Source organism: Venustampulla echinocandica, assembly GCF_003357145.1.
Source record: "Venustampulla echinocandica strain BP 5553 chromosome Unknown scaffold_1, whole genome shotgun sequence".
Lineage (NCBI taxonomy): Eukaryota > Fungi > Ascomycota > Leotiomycetes > Helotiales > Pleuroascaceae > Venustampulla > Venustampulla echinocandica.
Genome location: NW_022474206.1, coordinates 1,155,091 through 1,170,028, shown reverse-complemented (window position 1 = coordinate 1,170,028; position 14,938 = coordinate 1,155,091). Strand labels below are relative to the sequence as shown.

The 14,938-nt window shown below is 50.1% G+C and overlaps 6 protein-coding genes across 6 annotated transcripts; 2 read left to right on the top strand and 4 right to left on the bottom strand.

The window, feature by feature from the left end:
- Nucleotides 1-1,035: 1,035 nt before the first annotated feature.
- Nucleotides 1,036-4,169, bottom strand: BP5553_02926 (Uncharacterized protein; the record flags this gene model as incomplete). The annotated part of the gene is made up of 8 exons (XM_032011549.1): nt 1,036-1,686; nt 1,735-2,578; nt 2,628-2,881; nt 2,935-3,038; nt 3,093-3,363; nt 3,416-3,724; nt 3,788-4,017; nt 4,085-4,169. 8 exons carry the CDS (start codon nt 4,167-4,169, stop codon nt 1,036-1,038), a joined length of 2,748 nt encoding a protein of 915 aa, XP_031871242.1.
- An 896-nt stretch (nt 4,170-5,065) lies between these two features.
- On the bottom strand, nt 5,066-6,177 carry BP5553_02925 (uncharacterized protein; the record flags this gene model as incomplete). The annotated part of the gene is made up of 2 exons (XM_032011548.1): nt 5,066-5,720; nt 5,789-6,177. The coding sequence occupies 2 exons, from the start codon at nt 6,175-6,177 to the stop codon at nt 5,066-5,068; spliced, it is 1,044 nt and encodes a 347-aa protein (XP_031871241.1).
- Nucleotides 6,178-6,723: 546 nt separating this feature from the next.
- Nucleotides 6,724-7,214, bottom strand: BP5553_02924 (rRNA-processing protein; the record flags this gene model as incomplete). The annotated part of the gene is made up of 3 exons (XM_032011547.1): nt 6,724-6,864; nt 6,932-7,077; nt 7,145-7,214. The coding sequence occupies 3 exons, from the start codon at nt 7,212-7,214 to the stop codon at nt 6,724-6,726; spliced, it is 357 nt and encodes a 118-aa protein (XP_031871240.1).
- Nucleotides 7,215-8,069: 855 nt separating this feature from the next.
- Nucleotides 8,070-9,141, top strand: BP5553_02923 (putative mitochondrial amino acid transporter ARG-13; the record flags this gene model as incomplete). The annotated part of the gene is made up of 2 exons (XM_032011546.1): nt 8,070-8,174; nt 8,224-9,141. The coding sequence occupies 2 exons, from the start codon at nt 8,070-8,072 to the stop codon at nt 9,139-9,141; spliced, it is 1,023 nt and encodes a 340-aa protein (XP_031871239.1).
- A 587-nt stretch (nt 9,142-9,728) lies between these two features.
- BP5553_02922 (putative Translocator protein like protein) lies at nt 9,729-10,493 on the bottom strand (the record flags this gene model as incomplete). The annotated part of the gene is made up of 2 exons (XM_032011545.1): nt 9,729-10,222; nt 10,382-10,493. 2 exons carry the CDS (start codon nt 10,491-10,493, stop codon nt 9,729-9,731), a joined length of 606 nt encoding a protein of 201 aa, XP_031871238.1.
- Nucleotides 10,494-11,888: 1,395 nt separating this feature from the next.
- On the top strand, nt 11,889-14,839 carry BP5553_02921 (putative Zinc finger protein; the record flags this gene model as incomplete). The annotated part of the gene is made up of 3 exons (XM_032011544.1): nt 11,889-12,030; nt 12,246-14,254; nt 14,303-14,839. The coding sequence occupies 3 exons, from the start codon at nt 11,889-11,891 to the stop codon at nt 14,837-14,839; spliced, it is 2,688 nt and encodes an 895-aa protein (XP_031871237.1).
- Between the last annotated feature and the right edge of the window lie 99 nt (nt 14,840-14,938).

Sequence of the window (14,938 nt, the reverse complement as noted above, 5' to 3'; positions counted from 1 at the left end):
ATATAGTGTACAAAATCTAACAAGACAAAGGCTGTTATGCTGAAAGTTTACCATTATAGGTTAGATTGAGCAAGTTTCCATAATCCACTATTTGCCAAAGTGTTCAGGATTATCCCCTCCCCGGTCAATCCAAAGATCCACCCTCATTCATTTACTGGAAAATGAAATTCCAACAAACTGTATGACGGCACATTCTCCAATAACAATATAGCACCTACGTCTACTCCTCAGCTTGCCAATATAATAAATATATAACCTCGAAACTCCAAAACCCCATCTTCTTGAACTGCCGTCGAAACGCCTCCCGCCTCTATCCTAAACATTAGACTACAGTAGGTACTTACTGTACCTCGGGTCTCGTATCCTCTAATCAGCCCTTGCAATCTGTCCCCCGCAAAAACCTTACGCCCCGGTCAAATTGAAAAAAGTTGAAACCCCCGTGCTCTCGCTTGGTTGAATATACTTCCTCGCGAACGTTTTCAATACCCAATCCTATTACTGCCAAGGTATTAGCAGCCGCACACGCCGCAGCGGAAGGAAGTGCCAGTGAGCCTCCGCCCGGGTTGCTTCCCCGCGTTCCGAAATTCCGTCAACGCTGGGGAATTCTGTACAAGGGCTTGATTCCCACAAGGCGTGGTTAGTGTTAGTCTGCACATGCAAGTGGGTTACGGAGGATGGTTTGTTAAGCACTCGGAGTTGTACCCCCAGGGGAATCAGTAGGTTATGGCGAATGACTTGTGAAGCATTTGAGGTTTAAGTTGGGGGAAGCAGTGATATGTTGAATCCTCGCTGGTCGTTGTGTTGAATTCCGTTGCTCATAAGTCCCTTCCCCGAAATCTACGCTATGCATGCTACTTTGAAGTTCCCCCATCCCCATGCCAGTAAGTGACCCATCCAAAGCTAATCCTTACTTCGTACATTGCCAGCATCCGAAGGCCATGCTGAGTTAGCATCATGAATACCCAACTGTGCCGTATTTCCAATCCTTATGTGGCCCTCGCCACTTCCAGCTGAAGGCTTGCGTTCAGTCATTGCTCAATCCGCGAGAACCATTCTCAGCATAGCTATAAAGTTATCCTGTAACTTGTATACCTCCATCACAGCGGGTTTCTCAGGTTCCCCTGCTGTCCTCCTCAGATGGTCTTGCTTCCTGGCTCTGCGTTTCCTCTCCGCCTCAATTGGGTCAAGATCATCTTCATTCTCAGACTCATCACTACTCCCGCTATTTTCATAATTGATATCCTCGAGATCCATCTGGTCGAGCCCAAAGTCTGTGCTCTTGAACGCAACGCCGCCGGGAATAGTTTCTATACCCCCGGTTCCTACACCCTCGGCAGCCATCTTCTGGCGCGTTTTATCTTGATGCCATTTCTTACGTGCCTCTTGCCATGATATTAGTTTGTTGATCTCGTCAACAACCTTCCCCTTATCCACTTGGCCAACGCTAACAGCACCCGCAACGAGGGCATTGATATCCAGCTTTCCTCCTTTGGGACCGTGCCGGAGGAACTCAAGGATACCTTCGATCCAACCCATTAATTGAGTGAATAGCCCGTTATCATGTGTATGCACTTCATGGACGAATTTGTAGAAGTTATGTTCGTGACGCTGGCAAAGATCGATGAAAGCTTGGACGGTTTGATTAGGGTCTGCGGATACGTCTTGTTCGCGGCACTTTTCCACCACCTGCGATGATTAGCAAAATATTCAGTTACTGAGTAGGATCCGACTTACTTGAATCATGTCGTCGATGAAAACTGCGAAGTCAGTAACGCTGTTGTAGACGTTTGCTGATTTATAGACCCGGACAAGTGGCTCATAGAAGATGGTGAAAAGATCCCGAAGCAGCTGCAAGGTGACTGGTTCCTCAATCATACTCAACATCATGGCCTTGTCTCGTTGCCTCGTATACAACTTAAGAAGTTGTTTCAAGTACGAAAATAATTGTGCTCCTTGCTTCATCTCCTCGTCGACGTTATCCACTGCATTATTCCAGGCCACCCAAGCGTTGTATATCTTGCCTATCTGTGCAGAATTTAAAGGAGGCTCAATCAACTCCGATCTCAGTATGGAGATGATCAAGTCAACACTTTCCTCATCTGACTCGAGCCGGATGGTGTTCTTGTCAACCTCTGAGGCATTGGCGAACTTCTGTAACCTCTCGCAGAAAACCGGCTCGCCAATTTTTGACACCAATGCATCAATTGATTTTTGGAAACTTCTAATGCCGTCGTGTAGCGTAAGAGAGAATATCCGTTGCATGAGCGATCTAGCGCCGAATGGTTGGGCCAGAAATATATCGAGGATACTAGCCATAACAGCAGCCGGATTCGCTATCCGAATAGCATTTTTAATGATGGTATAGGGTATCATTGAGTGTATTTTCCTGGCTTGGGCGAAAAGTTCCGGAGAGTTGTCTTCCGCTAGGAATAAGTGGTAAATGGTTGCTGCCACCTCGATTCGCAGCCATTCAGCAAATTTCTGATACTGTAGGCTGAGATCTTGGATGGTTGCCTTGTCTTTGATTTCTGCAAAGAGCTTTGTGAGGCCATTGCTCTCAACAATATCTCTACGGAATCTGCAAACTGTCAGCTGACGGGCATCTCACTTAGAATAGAGATTCATACTGTTCCATGTACACATCGAGCTCTGCCGCGCGCTTCCTAGCAACCTCATAAAATCGTCTTTGCTCTTCGACTCGTTTCTCATCCATTGCTTTTCGTCGCGCGATTTCTTCCACGTCTGCAACGGTGGGAGTTATTGGGTCCGCGGTTAGAAACTCGGATATAGCTCGTGTCCCCGCAATCTGGGGGTCTGTCAGGAGTGATCGTAGGAATGCTCGAAGTGAAATCCGTTGGTTCTCGCGCCATAATACGGTTTGCTAGAAAATGTGAGTTTATGTGACCACCTTTGAGTATTTACGTGGAATCATACCTCTGGCTCAGAATTGGGGAGTAGTTTCCCTTCCGCAGACGTTTCCATTGAAGCTCGTGGAGAAGACCTCCCCGGCGAATTTGAGGAAAGGCTGTGACGATGGTCTTCACCCCAAATTAGTACACACCTATTTGGAAAGAATCGTTTCGGCACCGTACCTTTGACTGATAGATTCTTGACAGAGCCATCAAGAGCCCCGGTTCCCGTCGTAGAGACAGATGATATAGAGGAAGCATCTTCATCACGCCCGATAGCGGCACTCAGTAAATTAGATGCTGTTGAACTCTGCTTGTTCTTCCTGGGCATGGCCGGGAGGATTTTGCCTGGCAACTCTGTCCGTAGCCGCTTATGAAGCCTGCTGAAGTCACCATAGCGCCTACCAATAAAGAATTCGCGCTCATTTTTCCTCTTCACTCTGAGGATGAATTGCTAAGTTAAACAGTTAGCTGGGGCGGTTACAGGCGGTCGGTGATAATCATACCGCATGTTTGTGGTGCCTGATATTCCGCTTCACGGATGTAGCTCTGACACCTGCAACATTGACATCCCAACCGTTCATATAATGGCCTTCTGGCAACGTTGACAGTACGCCATGGTCGATAGCGCCGGCATCCACAACCTCCAACTCTGAGAAGCGTATCCGTTCTTCGTATCCAGAAGCCGTAGGTACTCCCGATACCATCATTAGCTCCACCAACTTTTGGGCTTTTATGGAAAGCTTTCTGCGTTTAGTCTCTTCGAGCCGATCCTCCGAGGAAGAGATATGCTTATTGGCAAAGGATTCTAGGAACTGAAATGGACATCAATAATTAGTCTTTCAACTTATGTAACCATCAGCATAGAGGGAACTCACCACCTGCAACTTGTCCTGCCAGAACTCCTTCTCCTTCGCCTTATCCAAGAACGGGAACTCGCGTACATTGTGCACGAAGATGTACCGCAAGATGGGCAGGTCGGAATCAAGAGGGGAGACCTCCCCAAACTCGGATTTGAAAGGGGCGCCGAATCTTTGTAAAGCCGTCGGGGAATTCAACTCGGTAATCTCAAATTTGACTTGTTGGGAAATCAGCTCCCGCTTCAGATCTGGCGCACTATTAGCAACTGCAACTGCAACTGCCTAGGGCAGTATAGCATGACTCTCGCAACATACAATGCTCTTGCTTCCCAGTGAGCGCCTGGCTTCCTCTATCCGCGACGCCGGTTTGCGGAGCCCCTCCAACGTCATTTTGTACCATGACTGCTGACTTTGGCCTGCGCCAATCGTCGTCAATATTTCCGTTCCTGATAAGAGTGCTGCCGGTCTCTTCTTCTCTCGAGGGATGCCAGACGTTGTAGGTGTAGGAAGACTCTTCTCCTTCAGCTGTGTACCTGTATCTTCCCAAGAGTCCCTAGATGCTTGGCTGAGCGCGTACGTATTTATTGTGGCTGATCGTCCCTGTGCCAGTCTACGCTCAGGGTGTCGCTGACTGCGTTAGCGGGGTAACCGAGGGGTTTCTTGACTATTTGCTAGTGGTCGCCGTTGCCGTGAAGAACTAGCTAAGGAATGTGAATAAGGGAAACTTGATAAAAACAAATAACAGGAAATAGCAAATTCCTTCTTCGTGCTAAAAGCCAAACGAAATTATTACGGTCGTTTGTTGCTGTGCATGGAAGTCAGCTCTCGGGAAGTTGTTAACAAGGATCTTACGAATCAGCCTTCGTCATCAAGCCTGGAACCAACCAACTAGGTAGGTGGGGAGATTGCGGGAACTACTTGTATGCTGGCTCCTTCGGACCACCCGCGACACTATAAATTGTTGACGTCTCTTGGAACTTGGCCGTCTCTTCCGCTTTGTAGGGTCCAAGCTACTAAAATACACAAGGTAATAATATAATATTGAAGTCGCCGCATCAGCTTCATTGGGGACGTGCAATGCATCAACTGTGCTTACGTCGAAACGTTATATGTTAGGATTTGGAAACAACTATTATCTCCTACCTTACTCTTAACGCCCTGATTCGTCTTGTGGAACTCGAGAAAGGGACCCAGTACGGTGCGCTGTTCTAATTCTTAGGTTCTTAGAAGGGGTATAATATGGCTAGCTGAACACGCGGAGCCTTAGAGTGGACTTGGCAGAGAATCTACAGGCTTTCACAACTCATCAAACAGCCTCAGTCTTGGGTCGTCTTCCAGACTTGCCCCTGTCCTGTTCAGTAACCCTTCCAAGGCATTCTCTGTTCTCTCCTGCATATTAAACGTCTCCTTCCCGATCTCTTCAAAATGCGGTATCCGCTCAGCCAGGCTAGAAGCGTTCCCCTTCAATCCGCCCTGACCTTGTGACCCGGCAGGAATATACTGGAACACAACCAGTGCAATAAAGCCCACTCCGCAAACCAACATGATAAGCCATAGTACCCGTAATCGTTTCCTGGTCTTCTCCTGCCACTCAACCTCTGCCTTCTCCCAGCCTTCCACTCGTTCTCGAACGACTTCCACCCGTTTACCAAGTACCTCAACTTTCGCTCTACCCTTCTTAACTCGGTCTTGCAGTCCCACTATCCTCTTATCTTGCATAGTAAATCCCTCAAACGCATTTAATTGCACGCGGATATCACCAATCATCCCCTTACCCTCTGCTTTAAAGTCCTCGTTCACTCGTCTGTTCATACCAGCCAGCTCCTTCATCGCGACTATGGTATTTTGCAAGACGCTAAGCTTTTCGAGCACTGAATAATATGTATTATCCAACCTCCGAGTCGTGTTATTCGACAGTGTGTTTAAGCCCAATATGGCATTTCGTAGCTCCCTATGCGGCAAGTAGTATGTTAGTATATCTATTCTCGCAGATGATGACCAAACGAAGAGAAGACTCACCTTGCCCTGTGTGCTCCCTTTTCCTTCTCCTCCTTCACCTGGCCCTTCTTAACAACCCTCTCCTCTTCCTCCCCATCTTCCCTTCTTGCGCCATAGACACTGGCCCTACGACTCACATCCCCACTCTCGTTTGGCGTTCCTACGCTACTCGACGTCCCGATGTTAAGGCCATTAGCCTGGGAATTCGAGCGGCCACTCTCAGGGACATGGTCTCGGCCTTTTTCATGACGGTGGAAGTGCCGATGGTGGGAATGAGGTTGATGGGAATGATGGGGGCGGTGAAATTTGGTCGGAGTGAGTTCGGAAATAGAGCGTGTAACCTGATGGCGGGGACGCGGTGGGGACGTTGCAGATTTAGAGATGTCTAGAGCAGGAAGATAGGGAAGCATGTTGGGAGCCATTAAGGATGTTATATTATTGGGGAGTGGAAGTTGTGACGAGCGCATGAATATGGATATAGAGGAGGGAGCTCGTACGGCGAGGTTGAGGATCCAAGTGTGCAGGTTGCATGTGATGGTTTACGTGGGGCAGAATGAAAGGATGTTGTTCCACATTGCCATTACATTTACATCTACATTTTATTATTTAAACTGCGGCTTCGATGGTTTATCTTCTTGAATAGAGATCAACGCTGTTATATGATAGAAACAGGTGGGCGTGGTGTGTTTGTAGACCCGCACTAAGCGGAACCGTAACCAAGCATTCACTGGTGGTTCTACTACTCACCTACCTACCTACCTACCTAGGTTAAGGGAGAAACACCGGCGAAAACGCGCTCTTGACAAGTACCTGCTCTCGGGTTTATTATGTTACCAAGGTTATAGAGCCCCGTACCACGAGTGTACCACGAGTAGTGCAAAGTAACGATCGATTCCACAAACGCCCATACGCCATGCCCAGACTCCACCAAATGCCTTTAACGCTCTAAATACGGATCATGACTTCAGCATCTTATTCCGCTTCTCCTTTCTCTTTAACCTCTCCACCCGCTTTTTATGCATAGTCTCGGCCAACTTCTCGTATCGAGCTTTCTCCTCCTTTGCAGCACGCTTCTCCTTGATCGACGTTATCCTCCGCTGTGATAAATAATAGTCAGCGCTTGGATCCCGCTGCACGCTTAATTCGGTGCTGTGTAAAACGCACCTGTCTCTCGGCTTCCTTCTCTTCCTTCATCTCCTTCTCCTTCGCTTTTACGGTCTCTAGGGCTTTTCGCTCCACTTGTCGCTTGTCCCATCCAGAATTGCCCGCTTTGGGCCGGAAAGCAGATCTAGGAGCATGCCATTGTTTGCCTATATGATATTAGAAGGAGCAATTTGGTAAAATTTGTGCAATGCAAGCCAGCGAGTCCAAGCATACCGTTTTTGCGCATGCCCTGGGCTGCATCGCTTTGCACAGGAGCGGCAGCAGGAGTCACTTGTGTAGACATCGTAGAAGATAGGTATGGAAGGCGTCAATGAAGCTTCAGCTAAGATAGATGCGAGAGTTGTGCTAAATTGTTCTTTCGCGTAATGTCGATTTTGGCTTATCGACGCTTAGGTAAAAAAATCAACCGATCTGATAAAATCTGATAAATTTGATCTGATAACAGGAGGCTCGGGTGTCCCGTGCGCTGCCCGCTCTGGCCCCGGTCGCGCCACCAAAAAATTCAAGATCCAAGATTCCTGTTTCACGAGCAAAGGCGGCCTGATACTGGCACTGTACAGCTGATTATAAAGGAATGGCACCCTGCGATCCTACATGCCCCTAATATCGCACCTTTTTCACTCTACTAGCCCACCATTCTCGACGTCATATTGGCCCGGAGTATTGCCAGAAACGGGAAATCGGTCATCTTTACCTCTTTCTGACCGCCTGTGTCCGACATGCTTCCACGATAACCCTACAAGCAGTCCGACATCGCACATTTGTGCTTCTTCTCTTCCTTTGCATCTGGGCCTATAACGCGTCGCTGCGGGGCAACTGCATGGCATATTAAGAAGAGCAAGAAGTGCTCCGTTCGCCTTCTTGCTCGTCGTTCTCTGTGACGCTTTCTGATCCTGCGTTGTCATACCCAGGGTTTCGATGCTAGAGCTTACGATAGCGAAGCGTAACAATATTATTTTCTGACAAGGCCCCTCAATTCGCATTACCTCCACACGTTTCCCAAGCGTCCAACCGCTCAATTGTTCGAAAAGAGACGACGCAACGAATATCTCGAGAGCCTTAGAAACTTAGTACTCGAAGTACAATCAACAACCCCGCGCTTAAACGCCAAACCTCGATTTATTCTGAATATCAAAAGATGGCTGTAGCTAATAAAGTCGTTTCGACCGATACGCCCCCTATTGTCAAAGGAAATGGGAAGGATGCTTTGATAGACGCGATGGAGGATATTACCTTTGGCTCTGTGAGTCATGACTCTTAAAAATGCTGAGTATCTTGCTAACAAGCTTTAGATTGCCGGCGTGGCAGGCAAATACATTGAGTATCCCTTCGACACCGTCAAAGTCCGTCTGCAGTCCCAGCCAGATCACCTTCCCCTTCGTTATACTGGCCCGTTCGACTGCTTCAAGCAATCGCTCCGTAGCGATGGCATATTTGGACTATACCGTGGTATCAGCGCTCCGCTCGTTGGTGCGGCCCTTGAAACAAGCAGTTTGTTCTTCTGGGAGCGAGTAGGACGGGAGGCCCTCTTCAAAGCTGGATTCTACCAACGGGACAAGCCCCTTCCTCTATCAGCACTCTGGTTGACGGGCGCCATATCTGGAGCGTTCACCTCCTTGGTGCTCACCCCAGTCGAGCTGGTCAAGTGCAAAATACAGGTCCCCGTCTCTGCGCCTGTCGGCCCAGGTGGAATAGCAAGCAAGGCACCGACACCCCTTAGTGTCATCCGGGAAGTCTTCCATCACCAAGGCATCCGCGGTTTCTGGCATGGACAGCTGGGGACACTGATCCGGGAAACTGGCGGCTGTGCAGCATGGTTCGGCAGCAAGGAATCCGTCACCCTCCTCTTCCGCCATCTCAATTCCCAAACCTCCAACTCCACATCTCCTCCAAACACCAAACAAGGCCAAACCTTCGACCTTACGCCGCTTCCCCTCTGGCAGCAAGCCGTAGCCGGTGCCTCCGCAGGCATGTCTTACAACTTCCTCTTCTTCCCAGCCGACACCATAAAATCACGCATGCAGACTAGCGCCATCTCCCCCGGCGCGGTACCCCTTAAATTCCGTCAGGAGGGTATGGCCATATGGAAGCAGTACGGCCTTAAGGGGCTGTATAGGGGATGCGGGATCACGGTTGCTAGAAGTGCGCCTAGCTCGGCTTTTATTTTTATTATTTTTGACGCAATGAAGGAACATTTCCACTTGGGTTGATTGAAGGGGAGGGTTAATCTTACGGTCCTAGGTATTCGGTTACGATTGAACAAAAGCTTTTTGAATATATGGCGAGGAATGAACTAGTCAGGGGGGTTGTATTGAACGAGGCACTGGCAGGCCTGGGCCCGAGTTAGCACGAGGATGAGTTGCATATGGGGAGTAGTTTGGCGTTTATACTATAGATAGAAGGATACCGGGTCTTGACGGAGAACAAATGTCGATATATTGTCGAGAGCGATGACGCTTGTGGGTATTCTTCCACTTGAGAAAGGAAAGAAGGGATTGTTGGTATATATGGCGCCGTGGTCGAATCTGGGCCTGGAAAAGATAGATGGCTGAAAATCGATAGATAGCCTGGGATTTATTACATATTATATAGTTCAAAACAATTATTTGGGTTTAAAGATGGATCTGCAAACCAACTGGCAAGCATAGCAGGGTACTAAACAAAACGGCCCCGACCTGAATTCCCAACCATCCCATCCCATTCCTCGCTATTCTACACCTCGTCACCCCCCACCACCTACATGTACAAATACACACCGACAAGGACTCCGCAAATCACCAAATCTTCCGAGCTTAATTTAGTTGCCCTTCTCATCCACCCACTTGGAATCCTTAGTAGACGGGGAAGCATCAACGACCTTGTCGTTGAAGTCCCATCCATTCAGGTAGCCAACACCAAGTGAAAGATACGTAGCATAGCCCAACCAGCCAAGATACGGCGCAAGAGCGAGGCCAGCAACGGTATCAACCTTAGCCCAGAGATAGGTCAAGTAGCCGGTCACGCCAGTCAGAGCAACGATGTCGACGGAGGCTTCGATGGGGCGCTTGGCCCAGAAGAAAAGGGGCATCCACATGAGGTTCAGCCCGAGTTGGATGGTGTACAATGTAGCGCCGTGCTTTACCAAGAGGTGCTTCTCAGTAGAGGCGAAGGGCGACATGCCGACGCTGTAGGCGCGGTAGGCTGAGTAGCCCATGAGGCCGTAGAGGACTGTCCATGCTGGGCCGAAGACTTCGGGAGGTGGCCTGTAGGGTGGCTGCTTAAGGGCGAGGTAGGTCTTTTGCGTGTCCGTAGCTGGGGGAGGGAGGAGGTGTTAGCTTTTGGCTACTTGGGTACGAGTACAAGCGAGAAGAGGGCGGGGGACAATAGCAATTGGGGGAACAAGAAGCTCTATATCTTGAGCTGACTAGATGGAAAACGAAGTACTGCACCATAGGATCGAGTTATACTTACGTCGGACAGAGAATCCCACGGCGGTGCCCAAGGCGACGGGCAGCAGAATAGATGCTGCGGGGTTGGCGAAGACCGCCGCCGGGATGGTGATGGAAGGGATGAAGGTCGTCATGATTGCTTCTCCTGTACTGGGTACAAGTATCACGACTTTCTCTGATATGGATATGGGTTAAGAAGGTCTCGCTAGTAGTAGTAGAACTGAGTTGAACTCTGAATGGGATGATAGTTGTGTGAAGAGGGAGAAGGGAGGAGGACGGAGGATGGAGGAGCTGCTTTGATACAGTAAGTAGTTTAGACCCCTCGTTGGTGACTTGTGATGACGTCGTTTTGAGGTTGCCAATCACATCTGGTGCATTAGGAGAGCAATCAACAAATTGCCCCTCTACGAAGTACAAGTACAAGTACCTACCTAGGTATCTTAGCTGCGTAGACTAATGCCCCATACGTAGTACTCGTATCGGGACGTGACATTCAATATGGGCAGTACTTGCACCTTGGCTGCAGAAAATGGTAATTGAAGTTCTAATGAGAATAAGACCAGTTCGTGTTGGTGTCTGTCTATCCCATCACGTGATGCAGTTTGTGCTTCGTTTGTGGTTGTACTCTACCTAAGCACTATTCTCTATTCGTACCAAGATCGTAATAATACTTCGTAGTACTGGTGCAGTATAGCATAGCATAGCAGTGCGTTGAATTGGCCAAATGTACTTGTACCTGTACCTGTACAGTACTTGCACGGAGGTAACCCATTATCTTACAGCATGAACTGTCTGTTATCCTCCGAACCCCCAGCCCAGCCCGGCCACCAACCCCCCGGAGCCCAGCAACGGTTCCCACCGCTAAACTCAACCCTCGCCAGCAACAGCCGCCAATGGCCCAGTCCCAGCGTCCTCCCTCCTCGCTCCTCGCTCCACCGCACCCACCGCTCTCCATCTCCATCTCCGTCTTGGACCAGGAATGCGCGACAGCTTCACCAACAGCTTCGCAAACACCGCCGCAGCACGCTCAATCTTGTTCGTCAACCTCCTTTTTACCCTTCACCCTTATTCTGCCGCTCTAGCATATCATGGCCCGTCCGCCTTTTTCAAATCCCCAATTCCCTTTGCCCTTACGATCATCAATGGTCATCATTCCCTACTCAAAACCTTGAGCGGCTTCACGCTGGCTCCCTCGTTGCTACCCTCTATTTTTCTCCCCTACTGCCTCCCTTCAATCTCCATCCGCGCGTTGAACCCTCCCTCCACCTACTTATTACTTTGCTTTTGAATACTCCTCTGACAGGCAGTCATGTCGCCAAACAGCAGTAGCTTCGTTGTTCCCACCGTCGCCCGACAATCAGAACCACCGGGCGTCACTTGAAGACCAGCAACCCTCGTCACGGTCCCGGCGTCTTTACACCCCTCCTAAAAGAACGGCGTTTGCCCTGCCTGCTCGTCCTCTCGGTGAGCCTCCTTCGGTTCACGCGTCGACCCGGACCCGAAGCCAACGACGACGACGACACAGCACCATGGACGCATACCCGGGCTACAGAGAGCCGCCACTTGCGCGATCACCAACGGAGAGACCAAGCTGGAGCGGACGCGATGACAACTACAGAGCCCCTGATCGAGCGGAGCCTCGTGACAGCTTTTATCGAGGTAGATCTCCAGGTATGTTTATGTTCTCGGTCTCGTTACACAGTTACGATCTTGGTGTCACTGTTTCAGCATTGCGCGACCGTACCGTGTGTAGCATGTCTGCCAGTAGGGGTCTGTTTAGCACCTAGGCGCATCCGCTATCACCTTTCTTTGGGCAGCACTTCTCCTTTGTAACTCTGTCGATAATTTCTATCAATAACTCTTATTCTAACGTTGCATTTGTATAGGCAACGACCGCCAACGTCGTCCTCGTGACCGGACCCGGTCACCACCTGCTGTAGACCGCTATGAGCCCGCAGGCCGTCCAAGAGATGATTATGGGAGACCTCGGGATCGGGATCGTGATGACCGACGCCGTCCATCTCCAGGTCCGGCCAATATCGATCGATACGTCCCCGGCCAAGATACGGGTCCTTCAATCACGGTGAACCCATTGGCAGATCCGGCTTCATTGCCTTTCCAAGTTGGCTTTTCATACTTTGGGGAATGGTGGCGCACAAACGAGAAGATAAAGGATGAGCGTGAGCGTGCCAAAACTGGAAGGCGAGGGGAGGTTCGACCTCGTGACACCCAGGAAGATCGTGATAAAGAGAAGGCCCGGATCCAGGTTGCGTACGATGCGTACAAGGAGGAGCTTCAAGCTAAGATGGCGAGGGCCTTCGTCCAAGAACACAAGGGCGAACAGTGGTTTCAGGAGAGATATTTTCCAGAAGTCAGGGATCCATTACGCCAGCAATTGAATGAATTCCGCCGCTCCAACTACAGCCAATGGGAACAAGACCTCGAATCTGGAACCTTTGACGAGTACTCATTGGAGGGAATTCCTAAAAGCGAGAGCAATGGCGCTGGTGGTGTAATTGAGAAGGAGGAAGGCGAGGCCACTGCAACCAATGAGGTTCTAGGCATTGGTGATCTCGTGCCAACCCGTGGGAGTGATATCAGAGATGAGAACGCCTTCCAACCGACACTTTTAATCAAGACCATTGCTCCTCATGTCAGTCGGCAAAATCTAGAGGCATTCTGCAAAGAACACCTAGGCGACGATGAGGGAGGCTTCAAGTGGCTAAGTTTGAGCGATCCGAACCCAAGCAAGCGTTATCACCGAATTGGCTGGGTTATGCTACACCCGGCTCCGGAAACCGGAATTATAGTTGACCGCCCAGAACTCAAAGATGAGGCCGAGACCGAGGCTGGAGATGTTCCGCCCACACCAACTGCCCCGCTCTCTACAGCGGAGAAGGCCCTCGAGGCGATTAACGGGAAGACTGTTAAGGATGAGACTCGCGGAGACTTTACTTGCCATGTGGGCGTCCATGTGCCACCCAGTATGCCGCGGAAGAAGGCTCTCTGGGATCTGTTCTCGGCCCCCGAGCGGGTGGAAAAAGACTTGGAGTTGGCCCAGCGCCTTGTGCAAAAGTATGAAGAGGATTTTGGTTCAGATTTCAATGCTGTTCTAAAGATCGAAGAGAGAGTCGAGGATCTTAGAACCTCCAACCGCCTCCAGCCTCCAGTAACCGCTCCCACGGTGAAAAAGACCAAGAAACCTCGTGACTATCTTGGTCTGGAGGAAGGTATGGATGACGGCGAGGAGATGGAAGACGTGGAGGAGGGGGAGGAAGAGGAAGAAGGCGCTTTAGACGATGAGGTCGATGACGAGGAGCTTCTTGTTAAGAAGAAGCAGCTTGATCTCATGGTGGAATACCTTCGTCGGGTCTTCAACCTCTGCTTCTTTTGCGTCTTTGAGAGTGATTCCATCCATGAACTCACTCGCAAATGTCCAGGAGGACATCTTCGAAGACCGCGGAATACATTAACCTCCTCTGCCAAGGCCGCTGCGAGAGCTAGCGCTTTGGGAGAGCCGTTCCCGGGGATGAAGCGTGCCGAAATGGACGATGCGGAACTGGGACCAGAATCGCCTGAGGGTGATCGAAAGTTCCGTAACAGTGCCGCTTCGAAGTCCGAACAACAGCTCTCACGGGCCTTCAATTGGGTAAAGACTTTCGAGGATAAGATCATGCAGATCCTTGAGCCCGACGCAGTTGATCTTAGGAAATTAGGCGGCAAGCCAACTGAAGAAGCGCTCAAGGACGAGCTTGTTAAATACGTGAAGCAGGAGGATGAGCATAGGTTTAGGTGCCGTGTTCCAGACTGTGCAAAACTTTTCAAGGAAGAGCACTTCTGGAAAAAGCATATCGAGAAGCGTCATCCTGAATGGCTTGAGGGATTAAAGAAAGAAGTAGGTCCATTTGTTTCTTAATTTTGGACAAATGCTAACCCTAGCCAGTTTGATCTTATCAATACATATGCCCTCGATCCTGCTCATATTGCTCCGTCAAGATCTGATGCCAATAGCAATGGTCATTTCCCGCCTACTAATGGGCACATGCCTGCCGGTACCCCTCGTGGGTTTAACCTGCAAAACTTTGGCATGGGTGGACTACCTGCCATGCCCGGCTTCGGTCCACCAGGAGGCTTTCCACCTTTCCTCGCCGGACAAGCAGCCCTTGGGTGGCCCATGGGTACGGATCCTCGTGGCGCTGGCCCCATCAGGCGAGGTGGTAGACAGTACCCGGGCAGCACTCGTACAGGGCCGTACGATCGTCGACCAAGAGACCAACGTTGGGGTGGGGAGAGTGGTAGACTCAGCCCGCCACCTGGTTCTCGTCGGGGCGGATCTATGGCTGGTGGTGGTCGGTGGGGTGATGGAGCTGCCGGTGTTGCTGCCGTCGGACCCAGGGAGGCAGTTCAAGGGAGAAGCCTCAGATCATACGAGGATCTTGATGCTGTTGCGGGTGGTGGCTCAGGGGAACTCAACTATTAGGGAGGCGATCTGACCCACGTTCGGATTGAAGGATACTCGCATCGATTTGCTTTTAGGAAAATTACTTCGGCGTCTGGCAGATATGTAGATGTAGCTCGG